At 42.8% G+C, this 16,557-nt stretch overlaps 1 protein-coding gene across 1 annotated transcript in view; it reads left to right on the forward strand.

Moving 5' to 3' along the window:
• SLC23A2 (solute carrier family 23 member 2) overlaps positions 1 to 7,241 on the forward strand; it is a 105,228-nt gene extending 97,987 nt beyond the window's left edge. The window contains exon 17 of the mRNA XM_063139372.1: positions 921 to 7,241. Coding sequence (XP_062995442.1) covers positions 921 to 1,153 — 233 coding nt within the window. The 3' untranslated portion in view covers positions 1,154 to 7,241. The remainder of the gene's footprint in view (positions 1 to 920) is intronic.
• The last annotated feature ends 9,316 nt before the right edge of the window (positions 7,242 to 16,557 follow it).

Genomic DNA, 16,557 nt, shown 5'->3' on the forward strand with positions numbered 1-16,557 from the left:
GTCCAAAACATATGGAGGTTGGGGAAGACTGAGTTCGAGCTTGTTTTATAAAGGTCCATCCAGTTTCCTTCTAACTTTCTTTGCAGCCCTTGCAGAATTAGCTTTATTTGATCATTATAGTATTGTAGCACAATCCTGAGAGCAAGTCTGTCCCCATTGATTCAGATGAGACTCCCCCTCCCATACACATGCTTAGGGCTGCAGCTTTAGAAAGCCAACATTGGAAGAACTGTTTCTGAAGGTGTAAGGCCCACAGCTTCTGTATTATTTTATCAATTTATATCATTTACAGTGGAATTTGTTGAGGGTTTGTTTGTGTTAGTCAAAGGGTCGCTTTTAAGTCCTGGGATTTTGTTACACAGTCAAGTCTTCTATGTAAGCTATGTGTGAAAGTGTCTCCCTGCCTTTCCCCATGGGTGGTTGATGGTTTTCCTATTTCTTTATTTGATTTATTTGATTTACTCAAGAAGGCATTTATAAATCTTTTGAAGTAATACCAAGTAACACAATTTCCTGACAAAATGTGGCATGGCATCTCATGTTCAGTCCTCATGCAGCAGAGCTCTCAAAATTACAGAGAGTTTCATAACCACCTACAGGATGAGAGGTCCCACAACTGTCCCCTGGCTAGTGCCCCTCTTCAAGTGTCCCGCTCAACGCACAGATGTGAGGCGCAGAGCCAGCAGTTCCTATGCCCCACCAACCCCTCCTGCCCAGTATTCACCTGGAGGAAGCTGGACAACCATCTGTCAGGGATGCTTTAGGGTGGATTCCTGCATTAAGCAGGGGGTTGGACTCGATGGCCTTGTAGGCCCCTTCCGACTCTACTATTCTATGATCCTATGAATCCATGAAAGGGCCTTTTGTCTCCAACATTCACCTCTTGATATTGCTCTTCCCCCTTTCCCTTTAAAATCCAGGAAGCCCAGAGGAAAGAGGAATCCGGAAATGGAAGAAAGGAGTGGGCAAAGGCAGCAAGGCCATGGATGGCATGGAAACCTACGACTTGCCTTTCGGCATGGAAATGGTGAAGAAGTACAAATGCTTCAGTTTATTACCCATCAGCCCCACCTTCATCGGCTACACGTGGAAAGGCTTCAGGAAAAACAGCAGCTGCAGGAGTTCAGAGGAAGACTCTGAGGCTGCCGTATAGCCCTGGCCGAAACCTCCGTCTTCTAGCTGTAGTAACAGACACATCTGCAGTTCCTTGCTATTTTATTTTATTTTTTGTATATCTGCATTTTAAATTCTGGAACAGAGCCGAGACAGATTATAAAAATAGCTTTCCTATTGTGGATGGTGATAGCTATCTATAATGTCTCTCTAGTTAACATGATGGTGTATGTTTTTTAAAGCTGTTAGATCTGCTTATCCTGACTTTGGCCCAGCTGCTCTTCTGGTGAAAATTTAAATCCAGATCCTAAATTGGTAAATAACACATATGTAAACACAGCACTCAAACAGGCTGTATCTTTCCCATATAAAGCTAAATACATTCCATTTTTAAGAAATCCCCCCAGAAGCCTTCAAAGACTTGTTTATATTATTCTGGCAAATTATAGCGGGACTTTCTGTTCTAGGCAGTGCTTTCTAAACTGCCCAGTACTGAGTATGGAATTGCTGTACTGAAAAGCGGTGCCTTTGCAAACGTTTCTGCCCCATAGAAATTGACATTGATCTGGAGAGCTCAAATTCCCCTAGCACAGCAGCTGTGGCGATGGGGCAGAGTGGGGTAGGTTGCCATCAAATTACACATCCCTTTACTGAAGTTAGAATGCTTAAGCAGTTCATCGTCTTGCATACCTGCAAGTCGGCTCTTACATAATAATATAATAATAATGATGATGATGATGATGCACCTAAATTGGCTAGTCCTCAATGGATTATTTCAGTAGCATGCTCCAGATTTGTGCCGATCTGTGTTCAGACATTTCTGCCAGTCCCCAAAGCGGCCTACAGTTGATGTTGCCTTCTCATACTCCTCCTTTTCCAAGCGGAAAACAGGACCTACTTTACAAATGGGAGAGACACTATGCATGGCATCCCTGTCTGCTGGATGGTTTAACGGGTATTGGGAGCCCACTGCGGGTGCCATTTAGACTTTCTACTTTTTTTTTCCTGTACTCGTCTTGGCTCTGACATTATGTGGATGTTTGTGCTCACCATGCATTCATAGTTATAAAAAAATATTTCTGTTTAATGTTCTTACTGTTGCAAGTTAGTTTTTAGATGTGTTGGTGGTGGGGTTCTTTCCTTCCCCCTCCCCCCAATGTGGCCCGAAAGGCTTTTTTTAAGACGTGGAAAGATTTGTCAGAGAGGTATTAGGGTAAGTGTTCTCTCAAGGCCAGTATGCTCTATGGTGCTGCTTGCATTTCATTTTTCTAAAAAGCAGATACTGTAAATCGTTGGTCAGTTACTCAAGCAAGTCTACTAGAGAGGCGCAAAACAGCCCTTGCTTATCTCTGAGGCTTTTAGGATTTGGGAAAGTCAAAAGGAGTCTTGATGTATCAGTATTGAATAGTGCAGGAGAAAAGCAAATCCATGGATGGTGGATGTTCCCTGCCATTTCTGCAGCATTTTCCTTGTACAGTTTTTACACATAAAGATTATTTCCCCTCTGTGATCTTTCCTTGGAAAGTTTTCAGCGGTTTGCTGCCTTGAAGTCAAATGAGGTATGGAAACCAGCCAATAATAATAATATTTTTTTAATTTAACAAAAGGTTAAGTCAGGGCTGATACTCAGTCACTCGAGGACATGAGGCCTCCCACGCCCTTGAGGAATATATGACACTAAGGCTGCAAACCTGGGTACCCTTACTTGGGAGTAAATCCCCCTGAATTCAGTGGGAGTTACTCAGCATACAAGGGAAGGACTTGCATGCTTGTTTTCCATCCTATATTTCATGTACAACCGAAGAAAAATGTAGGTGGAAAGTTATAATCATGTAAATGCCAAAGCCAACTTGTTCTGCACACATTAGAGAAGCAAAAGTGGTGTGTTCATAATATTGGCAGAATTTAACACATTCTTGTTTTGATCATAGCCTCTTTTTTCTCTCCCTTTCCCCCCCTTTTTGGTTGCTAAAGTGCCAGTTGCTTCTTAAAGTAGAACTGAGATGTCACTAAACTACAGTTTTCACAGTCTTTCACAACTCAGTTTGCTTCAGCCAGCATATGGATCAGCAAGTCCCCAGGTGATGGTGCCCAGCAGAATAGGCCAGCATTGTGGCTGCTGGGACTTGTGCCCTGAGTACGTCACCAACTCTGGCAAGGAAATCACCTGACTCTGTTATTACGGAACTTATCTTCAGGTGAAATGAAACGTCACAGAAGTGAGAAAAAACGTACTCCCAGGTGATTCTCACTTCTTGTCTCACTTCTGCCGTAACATATACTCAGGTGCAAATACTTGTTCTCCCTCCCTCCTAAGATGTAGTTTTTAAAAATTCAAATTATGTAAAAAATGGTTTCCTAAAGTCTTGGCGAACTTGAAAGTCTTTCTACTGTATTAGCTGCACCGACCTGACTGCAGACTGCTGAGAGCTATTGGACGAAGTGTTTGCCAAGGATTTGTAGCGTTTACAAACACAGTTTGGTTTACCAAATAATGATTCTGCTGCAAAAATCTTTAGAAAACAGATTGACTTTGAAAGGCAAAAATTATCTCTTTTTCTCTCTCTTCTTCTTCTTTTTTTTGGACAAAAGCAGCCACAAGAGGGCATTGCAAATACTGCTGCTTACTTAGGAATTGTTTCAATGGCCTTGATGCTCAATTGTTCGCTTGCACAATGAGAACACCCAGAATGTTAGAAGTTTCTGCAGTTGTGGTAAGAATAGAGGGGAAGTTAATGCACACATGTCTTTGTCTTGAGAGAGAGAGAGAGAGAGAGAGAGAATTAGTTTTTAAAAAACAGACGAACACACACATATTTTGGGGGAGAGAAGTTGACAAAGATTGCAAAGTGCAGGGTTGCCAGAAACAGCCGCTGCTCTGAGGCAGCAGGTCTTGGGTACCGGTTTTAGGAGTGGCAGAGAGGGAGAGGAGGGTTCTCGTGCTCACGCACTGTTCAAAGAAAAGAGGGCTTGAACAGATGCATGTCTGGTAGACTGGAACTCATATTATTGCGGGGAGGAGGTGCCTTCTGCAATTTCCCCCTCCGGGACCAAAATGTCTTAAGACTGGCCCTGGTCTTGCATTTGGGAGAGAGAATTCAGAAAACTCCTTTTTCTGGATACCCTCCAAATTTTAGTTATGGTAACATTCAGTTACAGGGCAGGGGTGTGTATGTGGAGTTTTTGATGTGTGTCTTTTTTTTAAAGTGGTGTTATGAGCATCATCTGCTGATTGATTGTTCCAAGTTGAACACAGTATCTTGTAAGTAAGGCAGCCGTCCTGCGCCCATTTACCTAGGAGTAATCCTGAAGTTGGTTGGGATGGTACTATTAGATGCCAGGGGCATCCTAACTGGAAGAGAGTGAAATATGGTTGCGATGCTTTGAATTGTGTCTTCATATGTAGCCACCTGCCTTTCTCCCATCTAAATTAAGCAATGCTGTCTGGAGAGAACACCTAATAGGAGGGCTGGGAAAAAGCACTGACAAATTTCAATTAAAAGTACTAAATATGCCAAATGACACTACGTCACATCAAAGATGAATCAACATATATTCAAGGCAAAATGATTTGAGAGCTTTTGTATTTAAAACAAAAACCTACGTTGATTTTGTGTGTGTGTGGTTAAATTAAGTACTTTGGCAAATATGTTTGAATGTGTCTTATAAAATGATGCCTCTTGAATTTATATTTAATTGTTAATTTTATCCTTGATTGACAAAATGTATTAAAAAGAATAAGCTGCATCAGGGAAGGAGTTTTTAAATTTACACAGTCAATTTGTTTTACACCGTTTAATACTAACTTTCAATATGGCAACTTTGTACATGAATATTGCAGTATTTTATTTCCATAGACTTAAAAAGGAAAAAAAAAATACACCCATCAAGTAACATTTCCACCCAGGATAATATATGACACAGGCTTCCTGGGTGGGAGTGATATGATTGTCATGACAATGTCATGTGATAGAATTTCTTCATTGACGAATTGCTACCAATTGTGTATACTTTATTTACCCATGCTTATGTCCTTAAGTGAAAACAGAGAGGAGTTCTTGGTCACCTCTCTCCTAAAATCATTGATACTGGCAATGTAGCTTTAGTACTTGCAGCAAAAGATGTTGAGTGCTGAGCTGGTCCAACCCTGAGACAAGGTGCATGTCCAACTTTGGTGGCCAATTTGATTCCAACTTGACCATTAATGGCCATAGGGTGGGAGATATGTGATTGAGAGTGCCCAGCTCCTGTTCATTTCAGTGCAGCTTGTGGATTGTGCCCAACTTCAGCTTTTGAAGTGGGGAGGGTACCTTTTGGATTTTCCACCTCAAACACCAAAATGTCTTGGGCCAACTCTGGTTGAGAATGAACAAGAGAAACTTATCAGATGTAGAGATGAAGCAGTCAGACCAAAACATGTCAACCATCTGCCTCACTGATGGCACACTCTAAGCTTCTACCATCTGTGAAGTGCCAAATTCTAATGGCAAAATTTCAGGCTGCTTCCTATGTTATGGTTTAAAAAGTGGGCCGCCTCAGACTACAGGCCATTGGCCCTCCCTTGGCTCCACCTTGCTCTTCATCCCATTCCAGCCACGTCAGCTGAGAGTGGAGTTCAGAGAGACATGCGCAGGCATTGGTGGGGGAATAGGGAAGAGCTCAGTGGTTGGAAACAAATGGGCTAGAGCTGTTGGCAGAAGCTAAGCTCGCTTCATCTGTTACGGTGTGCTTTCCATATCAGTGTGCTCCAAGGAAGTAGCTACTGATGGCCCTCCTCCCTCCCTCCCTCTGCTGCTTTTGTCTACCTGCAAGAAGGATAGTCCAGCACATGCAAGGATGCATGATAGCCTGAGGGCGTGCATGTGGGTCTTTTGATTGGCTCACTAGCAGACTGTAAACTGGTATATCTCACTCTTGATGCTGATGTGAGGAGTTCAGATGCTGCAGAGACTCTTTACGAGACGGCTCCTTTGGCTCCTTTGTCCTTACGCCAGCCTCCCCCACCTGGTGTCTTTCAGGTGTGTTGGATTACACTTCCCATAACCCCCACCAGCTCTATCATTGGGCATGCTGTCAGGGGCTGATGGGAGTTGTAGTCCAACACATCTAATAGGCATCGGCTTAGAGGAGGCTGCTTTAAACCATCATGTGGGAAAGCAGACCTTTGCCATTGGGTGTGTGCCTGCGTTCCAGTCCAGAGTGACTGGACTCACATCTCAATATGCACGACAGACCAGCACAAAGCAGTCTTTTTTCTTTCGTTCTTCAGTGGCCTTCTTGAACCAAAACAACCAACCATTGAGCACCACCAAAAGCAAGCAAGCAAGCAAGGAAGCATGGGGTACAAGTCCCTGCAGAAAATATATACTCACAGTTTGTTTTTTGCATGGTGCATGTTGCATATCTAGAGATTCTCACTCAAAAGTTTCTTAACCTGCCTGGACCAAGGATGGCAGATGTGTCAGGGCTTCACATTTTGTAGTGCAAATCCTTTGTCATTTGTGCTGTGAGGAGGCCACATCTCCGCCAGTATTTAGATTCCGCCCATTGGTCTCTATGCTATTATAATAGTGCTGGGCTGCTTTAAGTATTGAGAATTCATCTTCAGCAACATCTAAAACATTCCTGTCTGGTTATGATTTAATTGTGGCTGTGATTAGTCATCAGTACATATTTGATAGCAGAGAATTACCTTGTATATTGTCTGACATCTTTCCAAGTGAACCATCTTGCTGCCGATACAAACTATAGTGCATTCTCTTTTACTTTTTATGGTCTGTTCATAACAACTTTTGATGTAACAAAATCTTGACTGTTTTTTAGACAGTGGGAATAAATAATTCTTCATTCCCCCCCCCCCCCACATGAGTTCTTTGTGAATGACTATGGCTACACAATCTCATGTTACATACCAAGTTGGGTTTTTTCTTTGAGATGTGTAATTCTTTTATTGAGATTTTTATGGATTTTGTTGTATTTTGTTGGGTTTTTTTTCTAACAATTGCTTTATTAAACGTTGAAATATTTAAGAAATATGTAATATTTGGACCAGATGTTGTGAATAATAGTAGATAAAAGCTATTTTATTCTGTATTTTTAAAAGCTGTTCAGTATAAATAAAAGGTGACATAGATGCAACTTTGCAACTGGATTGTGGTGGTCATTCTTCAGATACATACGAATCAGCATTAAAACCGAGATTGTCAGCTCATCCCAAAGATTTGTTGTCCCCAAATTGCAGATTAGGGGCTGAAGGAAAGAATGAGTGAATCAGCAAAACTTGAGATCATCAAGGTTCTCTGAATTCCACCCTGAAGCTCATTCTGACTCATGTTCAGATCAGATTGTGAGCTTTGGGGTTTTCTCCTGCAAGACAATTTGTGCATAGTTTCATGGATATTTGCACAAATATCAACTGTGCACATTTTTTAAATGTACACATTTATCTCCCACTGACAGGGACAGCAATCCTATGGCCCTAGCACCACAGGATACTTCAGAGTCCCCCTCCAAGGCCAGTGTGGTGTAGTGGCTAAAGTGTTGGACTGGGAGTAGGGAGATCTGGGTTCTAGTCACCACTTGGCTGTGGAAACCCACTGGGTGACTTTGGGCCACAGACTCTCAGCTCAGCCTACTTCACAGGGTTGTTGTGATGATAAAATGGAGAAGAGGGGGATTATGTACACTACCTTGGGTTCCTTGGAGGAGAAAAGGCAGGATATAAATAAATAAATCATCATCATCATCCACTACCCAACACCCTTACCATACTATACATACTCACCCGAAACAATCTTGGAAAATGCAGATCATAAAATATACTGGGACAGAACAATTCATACTGACAAAACAATACCTTGCAACTGACCAGACATAATGGTCATAGACAAAAAAGAAAATACACATACCTCATCAACATAGCAATACCGAATGACAAAAATGTTGAAAAGGAAGAGGAAAAGAAAGAAAAATATACACTGGCCATGGAAGTAAAAGAACTATGGCAACAGGAAAAGGTCACAATTATTCCATTTGTCACATCAGTCACCAGCATCACATCAAAAAACTATACTGAAAACCTTCAGAAACTGGGCCTACAAAAGTACATCCACACCACCATCCAGAAAGCAATCATAATTAAAACATGCTCAATTGTCAGGAAATTCCTGAATCTGTAAAAGACAGCATGACCTGGCAAAGCCCATCATGTCTGTCTAGAAAAACCGCCTTGAGCGAGAAAGAGATGATAATAATAATTAAATAAATAAATAATAAGACTATCAACTTGCAGGGGGACTCCAGATTCCAATTCTGACTGCTGCATTACGAGGTCACAAAAGCAGCCTTGGAGGACCTCAGGGAGGTGTGAAAGAGGGCATTGTGGTGTGCAAGGAGGGTCCAGGCTACGAAAATCCTATAATTCCCACACCCCCAGCCCTGCCAGCACAACTCTCTAGATGGGTCAGAGGCCCATCAAGGGGGCGGGGAACAGGAGGATGGAGAGGCAAAAATTGCATCCATTGCTCTTCCTGCCCTGCTAGCAGCAGCATAGCAAGGCACTGGATACTCAAGACGTCTCTGAGATTAGAGGCTTCCATCCAACGAGGCTACAACCCATAGGACTGTGCCTAAATCATGTTTGTGCACACTTTTCAAATTATGCATTTTTGTTGCCTTCAGAATGCAGATTGCGTTTGGGTTCATTCTCAATGCGAATAGGGCAAATAATGCTAGAAAACATCTTAAATGTATTTTTTTTTACGAATTCCTACTAAGAGAGGTGCTCTGTCTGTGCTACAGCAGCATAGCAGTTTTTCCTCTCTAAAAATACCTGTAGACTGCAGTACCTTGGAGAGCTCCATCAGGAGACAGCAAGGACCACGCTTGCCTTTTTAGAACTCCTTCAGCCCTTATTGTTAGGGAATAACTTGGTGCTTTTAACCTCAGATCTCCCAATAATGGTGCAAATTCATGTGGTACATCTGATTCTCACGGGCCATGCTCTTAGGACTTGGGGGCCAGTGAAGATTTTATTAGCCTTCAGGTTGTTAAATTATGCATCTACTGCACAAATATGTAACACAAAATCATAAAACACAAAGTTGAAACTGACCCCAGTCTCCAGAAAAAAAATTAAATCTAGAAATTAGACCAGTTTCTTCCTCCCATTCTGAATGCTCTGCAAGTGAAAACTGCAACTCAACTTGACGTTGTGCCTCTATTTTCCAATAGAAATAATGACTCGAACTGTATCATAATATAAAATATTTGTATTTTATATTATGGTTTTATACTGTTGTTTTATACTTCGAATGTTTTTAATTTTTGTGAACTGCCCAGAGAGCTCCAGCTATTGGGTGGTATAGAAATGTAATAAATAAATAAATAAATAAATAAATATCATGCTTTATATAGCACCATCACACTTTACAGCAGAGCTGAGCAAGTTGTGGCCTTTCAGATGTCATTGGACTACAACTCCCATCAATCTAGCCAGCACAGCCAACAGTGAGGGATGATGGGTGTTGCAGTCCCAACAACACCTGTCACTGACACAGAAACCTGTCTGTGATTTGGTACACAGATTTTCTTCACAATATATCCCCAGCTGGTATAGCTTAGACAAAGGCAACTTTGATGTCCAGGGAAGCTTAACCAACTGCCAGCCTTCTGACTGCTCCATCTGCATCTTTCCGGGAGGGGGGGAAGCCATTCTCCTTTGACATAAACAGTTGCTTGGAAAGAAAAGGAACAGAGCCAGAGGATATACCCCGGCAGACTCCCCCATTGGAAGGGGCAGGCCTGTATCTCCCTCCCCAGTGTTCCAGTTTGTTTGGTTCCGTTTATGTAAAAATGCTTAAGTAGTCCAGCTCGTTCTGCCATTTCACAGCCCATATTGTGTTGTGCACATGGGTGGGGATTTCACACTCCCCTCTGCCGCCGATCTCCATCAATGAATGGCCTAAGTGGGAGAGGGTCATGTAGGCTTCCTCTCCCAGATTTGGTTATCCCCACTTAAGCGAGTGAGTGAGTGAGCCCCTGCCAAAGGAAGTGAGGCAGGTGGCTACCAGGAGGAGGGCCTTCTCTGCTGTGGCCCCCCAGCTGTGGAATGAGCTCCCTAAGGAGGTTCGCTTGGCACCTATGTTATATGCTTTTAGACACCAGGTGAAGACCTTTTTATTCTCCCAGCATTTTAACAGTCTATAAATAAATTTTAACGGTGTTTAAAATTTGTAATTTTGCATTGCTGCTGTTTTTATCTGGTTGAGCTTTTATATTGTATTTTATATTATGGTTTTATACTGTTGTTTATACTTTGAATGTTTTTAATTTTTGTGAACCGTCCAGAGAGCTCCAGCTATTGGGAGGTATAGAAATGTAATAAAAATAAATAAATAAATAAATAAATAAATAAGCAAATAAATAAGCGGTTTCTAGAGTAACCTAGTGCCCCTTGAAGTTTGATGCCCCAGGCCAGCCTTCCCCAACGGGGTGCTCTTCAAATGTGTTGGACTGCAACTCCCATCATTCTTACCCAACATGGGCAGATGGGGAAGGATGTCCCAGACAGTTGCCTATTGCATTGGATTGGCCCTGGCTGTCTCTTGTAGGTCAATAAAGGCAACGTAATAAAACCCAATCTTTTAAATAGTGTTATTTGCCTGGGAGATGGTGGCGCAAAGGTCTTGGTGGACTTTTTCCTGATTGTGTGCTCCAAGTTAGTTCCCTCAGTTCAGGAGGAGAAGCATTGAATTAATTTCCCTTGGCATATTAAGAAGACTAATTGCCCTATAATTGCTTGTGTGTGTGTGTGTGTGTGTGTGTGTGTGTGTGTGTGTGAGGGAGGGAGGGAGGGAAGGAGAGAGAGAGAGAGAATTCTCCACTCTTGGTTTTTCCTAAAGAAAGGAATTCGGGGAATTCACGCATTTTGTATTTGTTTGCTTCTTTCCCCAAGGAATTCAGAGAAGTATTTTCAGGATTGAGTGCTCCACACTTAAAGAAAAGAGAGAGAGAGAGAGAGAGAGAGAGAGAGAGAGAGAGAGAGAGAGAGAGAGCTGTAACCAAATGTTCAAATGCCATGGCAAGAAAAATTGAATTCTGTGATGTGCATACATTATGCAGATTGAGCATAGTTGCATCTTTTCTCTTTTATATAATTTATTCTGCATTTTTTCCTGGCTTTGCTAGATTTGGGGAGGAGCAAGGAACAATAAAGGCGCTGAAACCCTGAATCCCTGGAAATCATGTTCAGCCATTCCTTTGGCTTCTGAGATTTCAGGAGGCATACACCCACCATATCCTAATAGCCATGAGGACTAGAAACTTGAGAAGGAGCTTCAGATTTGGCCAAACCCCAAATCCAGAATGGAACTGGACTGCTTCAGACGGATTTGGGAGATGTCCGAATCAATGTGGGGCTTCGCTGAAATGGACTGAATCTGAATCTGGACATGCCTGAAGTTTCATTCCCAATTTCGATTTGGAGGGCCACAAAGTGTGTCTCCAAAATGAGTACATTTCACCGCAGCTTGCCAGATAAGGAAAACACCAAAGTTGAGAGAGGCAGGTCAAAGAAGAGGGGGCTAAGGTGACTGGCTGCTTTGGTTTCTAATCACAGTGAATCATTTGACCAGACCTTTCCAATCTCAGTGCTTTGGGGAGTGAGATGTTGAAATAATACATTGCAGGACTGTTCTGGGGTTCAGTGTTTTTTGCTCTCTCTCCCGGGAGCAGGGATGTTAAAAGAGGCTTGGTGGAGGCTGTGGGACCTGGGAGCACTCCAGGCCCCACAGCATCGGGTACTTGCTTGGAAAATGTTTATCCGTTGGCCTCTGCCACTGCATGGTCCACGTCCATCATCCACCCCTCTCCTATTGCATTTTCGGTGTCTTTTGTACCAACAGAGCAGAAAACAAATATGTCTTGCAATTGATTTTCATTCATTGTATCTACCTAGCCGTTGCACCTAACTTCCCAAAATTTCACAGACTTCTTGTTAAGGGAAACCTCTACATCATGACATTTTGATACAAATTATCCAAAAAACAAAACCCACTCACACAGGGAAGGGGTAAAGGGAAGTGAATCACTGCCCCGCCCCCAACTGAACACCTACTTTCCACAGAAAACACTGCAACTTAACAAGATGAATGTAAGTTAAAATCAAGGGCAGAACTGCTGGAAGAAGGTTATACATGTCAATGGCTTTCTTATGTATGGAAAAGGAAAGGAATCTTGTGCAAGCACTGAGTCATTACTGACTCTTGGAGGGACGCCAGCTTTCGCTGACATTTTCTTGGCAGGCCTTATAGCGGGGTGGTTTGCCGTTGCCTTCCCCGGCCGTGATTACCTTTCTCCCAGCTAACTGGGTACTCATTTTAAAAAACCTCAGGAGGATGGAAGGCTGAGTCGACCCGAGCCGGCTGCCTGAAACCAGCTTCTGGTGTGATCGAACTCAGGCTGTGGGGAGAGTTTCAGCTGCAGAAACTGCTGCTTTACCGCTCTGCGCCACACGAGGCTCAACTTATGTATAAAAGGTCTAAAATAGACAGAATTGTGGGTCTGAGCAATTAAAATCTGAATTTGAAATGGCATTATGTACAAATGATGAACATGTTATCTCAAAGTGGTCTAGATCATCTGTCCTATGGAACGTTAGTAGCTGTGTCCCATTGTCAATCAGACTACTATTATGCCTACTTTTATTGGGGCGAGGAGGTACCCCACTACGTGTTCAGACCTATTGCTGTTAAGAGGGTCCTTTGCCACTCTGGCTGGTGGTTTCCCTGAAGGTTCCTGCTTGTTTGGCCAGAATTTGATGGTGGCACGCAAGCTGTATCCCTGCCTGACATCCTTCCGTTCCCTGGTTCAAATCCTGATGTGTTGGGTTCAGCCTGTGCATTGGGTCTTGCTTATAGACGCTGGGCCGCAACTGACAGGCGCTTGCAGGGCCCAATGGGAAGTGGGAAGGCAATTACATGAAGGCAATTAATGTGCACGTTGTTAATCTGGTGCTAAAAGGGTTAAATGATGCTGCATGAAGAAGGCTACTTCAGGTAAATATGGATGATTTGATCTGGAATGGTGGAATGGCTACTTCCTGAAGAGTTTGGGGCTGTTATATGGACTTTGACATTGTCTAATTACCCCTGTCTTTCCAAATCGATCCCTTATTTATTTATTTATTTATTTATTCCATTTTTATACCACCCAATAGCCAAAGCTCTCTGGGCAGTTCACAAAAATTAAAACCATAATAAAACAACCAACAGGTTAAAAGCACAAATACAAAATACAGTATCAAAAGCACAACCAGGATAAAACCACACAGCAAAATTGATATAAGATTAAAATACAGAGTTAGAACAGTTAAATTTAAGTTAAAATTCAGTGTTAAAATACTGAGAGAATAAAAAGGTCTTCAGCTGGCGACGAAAGCAGTACAGTGTAGGCGCCAGGTGGACCTCTCTGGGGAGCTCATTCCACAGCCAGGGTGCCACAGCAGAGAAAGCCCTCCTCCTAGTAGCCACCTGCCTCACTTCCTTTGGCAGGGGCTCACAGAGAAGGGCCCCTGTAGATGATCTTAAGGTCCGGGCAGGTACATATGGGAGGAGGCGTTCCTTCAAATAACCTGGCCCCAAACCGTTTAGGGCTTTAAATGTCAATTGCAAACAACAGAAGACTTGCCTCACCCTAATATTGGTGGAACACACTGACATGACCTGGAAATGGAAAGATGGCCACAATACAACTCAAAGTCCTACAATGAATGTGCAGATATCAGATCCAATAGGATGTGTGTGGTGGTCAAAAGATGGTAATAAATAAATAAATGGAGAGAAAAAACAATATAACATTCCAATTTGGTTTGTATTCAAGTAGTATGGTTTAACCCTGCAGAATTGGGATCATGGCAAGGAGGGTGTTAAGTGTTTCTTCCACAGTCCAAACAAAAATCACACCCACACACCCACACACCCCTAGGAGGGAAGCTAATGGGATTTTTGTGTCCGGTTACCTGTTGCTCCTCTGGAAATTATTATTATTATTATTATTATTTATTTATATAGCACCATCAATGTACATGGTGCTGTACAGAGTAAAACAGTAAATAGCAAGACCCTGCCGCATAGGCTTACATTCTAATAAAATCATAATAAAACAATAAAGAGGGGAAGAGAATGCAAACAGGCACAGGGTAGGGTAAACAGGCACTGGGTAGGGTAAAACTAACAGTATAAAGTAAGAACAAAATCAAGTTTTAAAAGCTTTAGGAAAAAGAAAAGTTTTTAGCTGAGCTTTAAAAGCTGTGGTTGAACTTGTAGTTCTCAAATGTTCTGGAAGAGCGTTCCAGGCATAAGGGGCAGCAGAAGAAAATGGACGAAGCCGAGCAAGGGAAGTAGAGACCCTTGGGCAGGTGAGAAACATGGCCTCAGAGGAGCGAAGAGCACGAGTGGGGCAATAGTGTGAGATGAGAGAGGAGAGATAGGAAGGAGCTAGATAGTGAAAAGCTTTGTAGGTCAACAGGAGAAGTTTATATTGGATTCTGAGGTGAATTGGAAGCCAATGAAGAGATTTCAGAAGTGGAGTTACATGGTCAGAGCGGCGAGCCAAGAAGATGATCTTAGCAGCAGAGTGGTGAACAGAAACCAACAGACTGATGTGAGAAGAAGGAAGGCCAGTGAGAAGAAGGTTGCAGTAGTCCAACCGAGAAATAACCAATGCATGGCAGAAGAGACAGACAAAAATGATCGAATCTTGGCAATATTATACAGGAAAAAACGACAGGATTTAGCTACTGTCTCAATATGAGGAATAAAGGAGAGCGAGGAATCAAATATAAAGCCAAGACTACGAGCTTCCTTGACTGGAGTAAGTGTAACATCATTGACAGTAAGAGAGAATGAGAGAGTGAGAGAGAGATGCTTGTCAATTTATGGAGATGTCTGACTTAGTACTTCCTTATCCCTCCAAGTCTACTCAGCAGTTTTCCTTTGCTCTCTGCTGCCAAGGCCCTAAATAATGCAAGAATTACATGAGTTTTATAGATATATGTAAGCGCTTAGGGTTGATCTGGCTGGCTCTTTTGTTAATACTGGGAGCAGCAGCAGTGGAAGAGACTTGCCCCGATAGAGTTATGTATTATGAATGTTTAATATGATGCCGCCAACAGGAAGCCAAGTTAATTGCAATCAGAAAATAGCCCTTTGTGGAGCGAAAAAAGGAGAAGATGAATCGCACTTGAAGGCAATTTGAGACTTGATATTGATAGCAGCCAACAAGCATATCCGTGATTCTGAACGCATTGCACGATCTCAGCTGAAGGGCAGCATAACAAGAATGGACGTGGCAGTTCAAGTGGCGTGCAAAATTTACACCAACTTGCATGTTTTACAAGAGAAGAAACTGGGGCACAACGTCTGGGAACTTCATTTTTCTACCTAGGGTTCTCTGAGGTCAACCAATGGCCTCTCCCCCCCTAGAGGCCTTCAAGAGGCAGCTGGACAGCCATCTGTCGGGTATGCTTTGAGGAATCCACTGAGCAGGGGGTTGGACTCGATGGCTTTATAGGCCCCTTCCAACTCAACTATTCTATACATGCTGTCCTGCCTCAGGTGGAGGGAGAGCTTGTGGTGGGCCTGCCAATTTGTCAAGCTTGTTTTTAAACACAGCCTAAGGGAAACTTTAAAATTGGATATAAAATTGAGCATGGGGAGTATCTTCTTTTTGTTGTTTATTCGTTCAGTCGCTTCCGACTCTTCGTGACTTCATGGACCAGCCCACGCCAGAGCTTTCTGTCGGCTGTTGCCACCCCTAGCTCCCCCAAGGTTAAGTCCGTCACCTCCAGAATATCCTCCATCCATCTTGCCCTTGGTCATCCCCTCTTCCTTTTGCCTTCCACTGTCCCTAGCATCAGCCTCTTCTCCAGGGTGTCCTGTCTTCTCATTATGTGGCCAAAGTACTTCAGTTTTGCCTTTAATACCATTCCCTCGAGTGAGCAGTCTGGCTTTATTTCCTGGAGTATGGACTGGTTTGATCTTCTTGCAGTCCAAGGCACTCTCAGAATTTTCCTCCAACACCACAGTTCAAAAGCATCTATCTTCCTTCACTCCGCTTTCCTTATGGTCCAGCTCTCGCAGCCATAGGTTACTACGGGGAATACCGTTGCTTTAACTATGCGGACGTTTGTTGTCAGTATTGTGTCTCTGCTCTTAACTATTTTATCAAGATTTGTCATTGCTCTCCTCCCAAGAAGTCAACGTCTTCTGATTTCCTGGCTGCAGTCAGCGTCTGCAGTAATCTTTGCGCCCAGAAATACTGTCTGTCACTGCCTCCACGTTTTCTCCTTCTATTTGCCAGTTATCAATCAAGCTAGTTGCCATAATCTTGGTTTTTTTGAGGTTTAACTGCAACCCAGCTTTTGCACTTTCTTCTTTCCCCTTC

Source organism: Elgaria multicarinata, chromosome 12 (genome assembly GCF_023053635.1).
Source record: "Elgaria multicarinata webbii isolate HBS135686 ecotype San Diego chromosome 12, rElgMul1.1.pri, whole genome shotgun sequence".
Classification (NCBI taxonomy): Eukaryota; Metazoa; Chordata; class Lepidosauria; order Squamata; family Anguidae; genus Elgaria; species Elgaria multicarinata.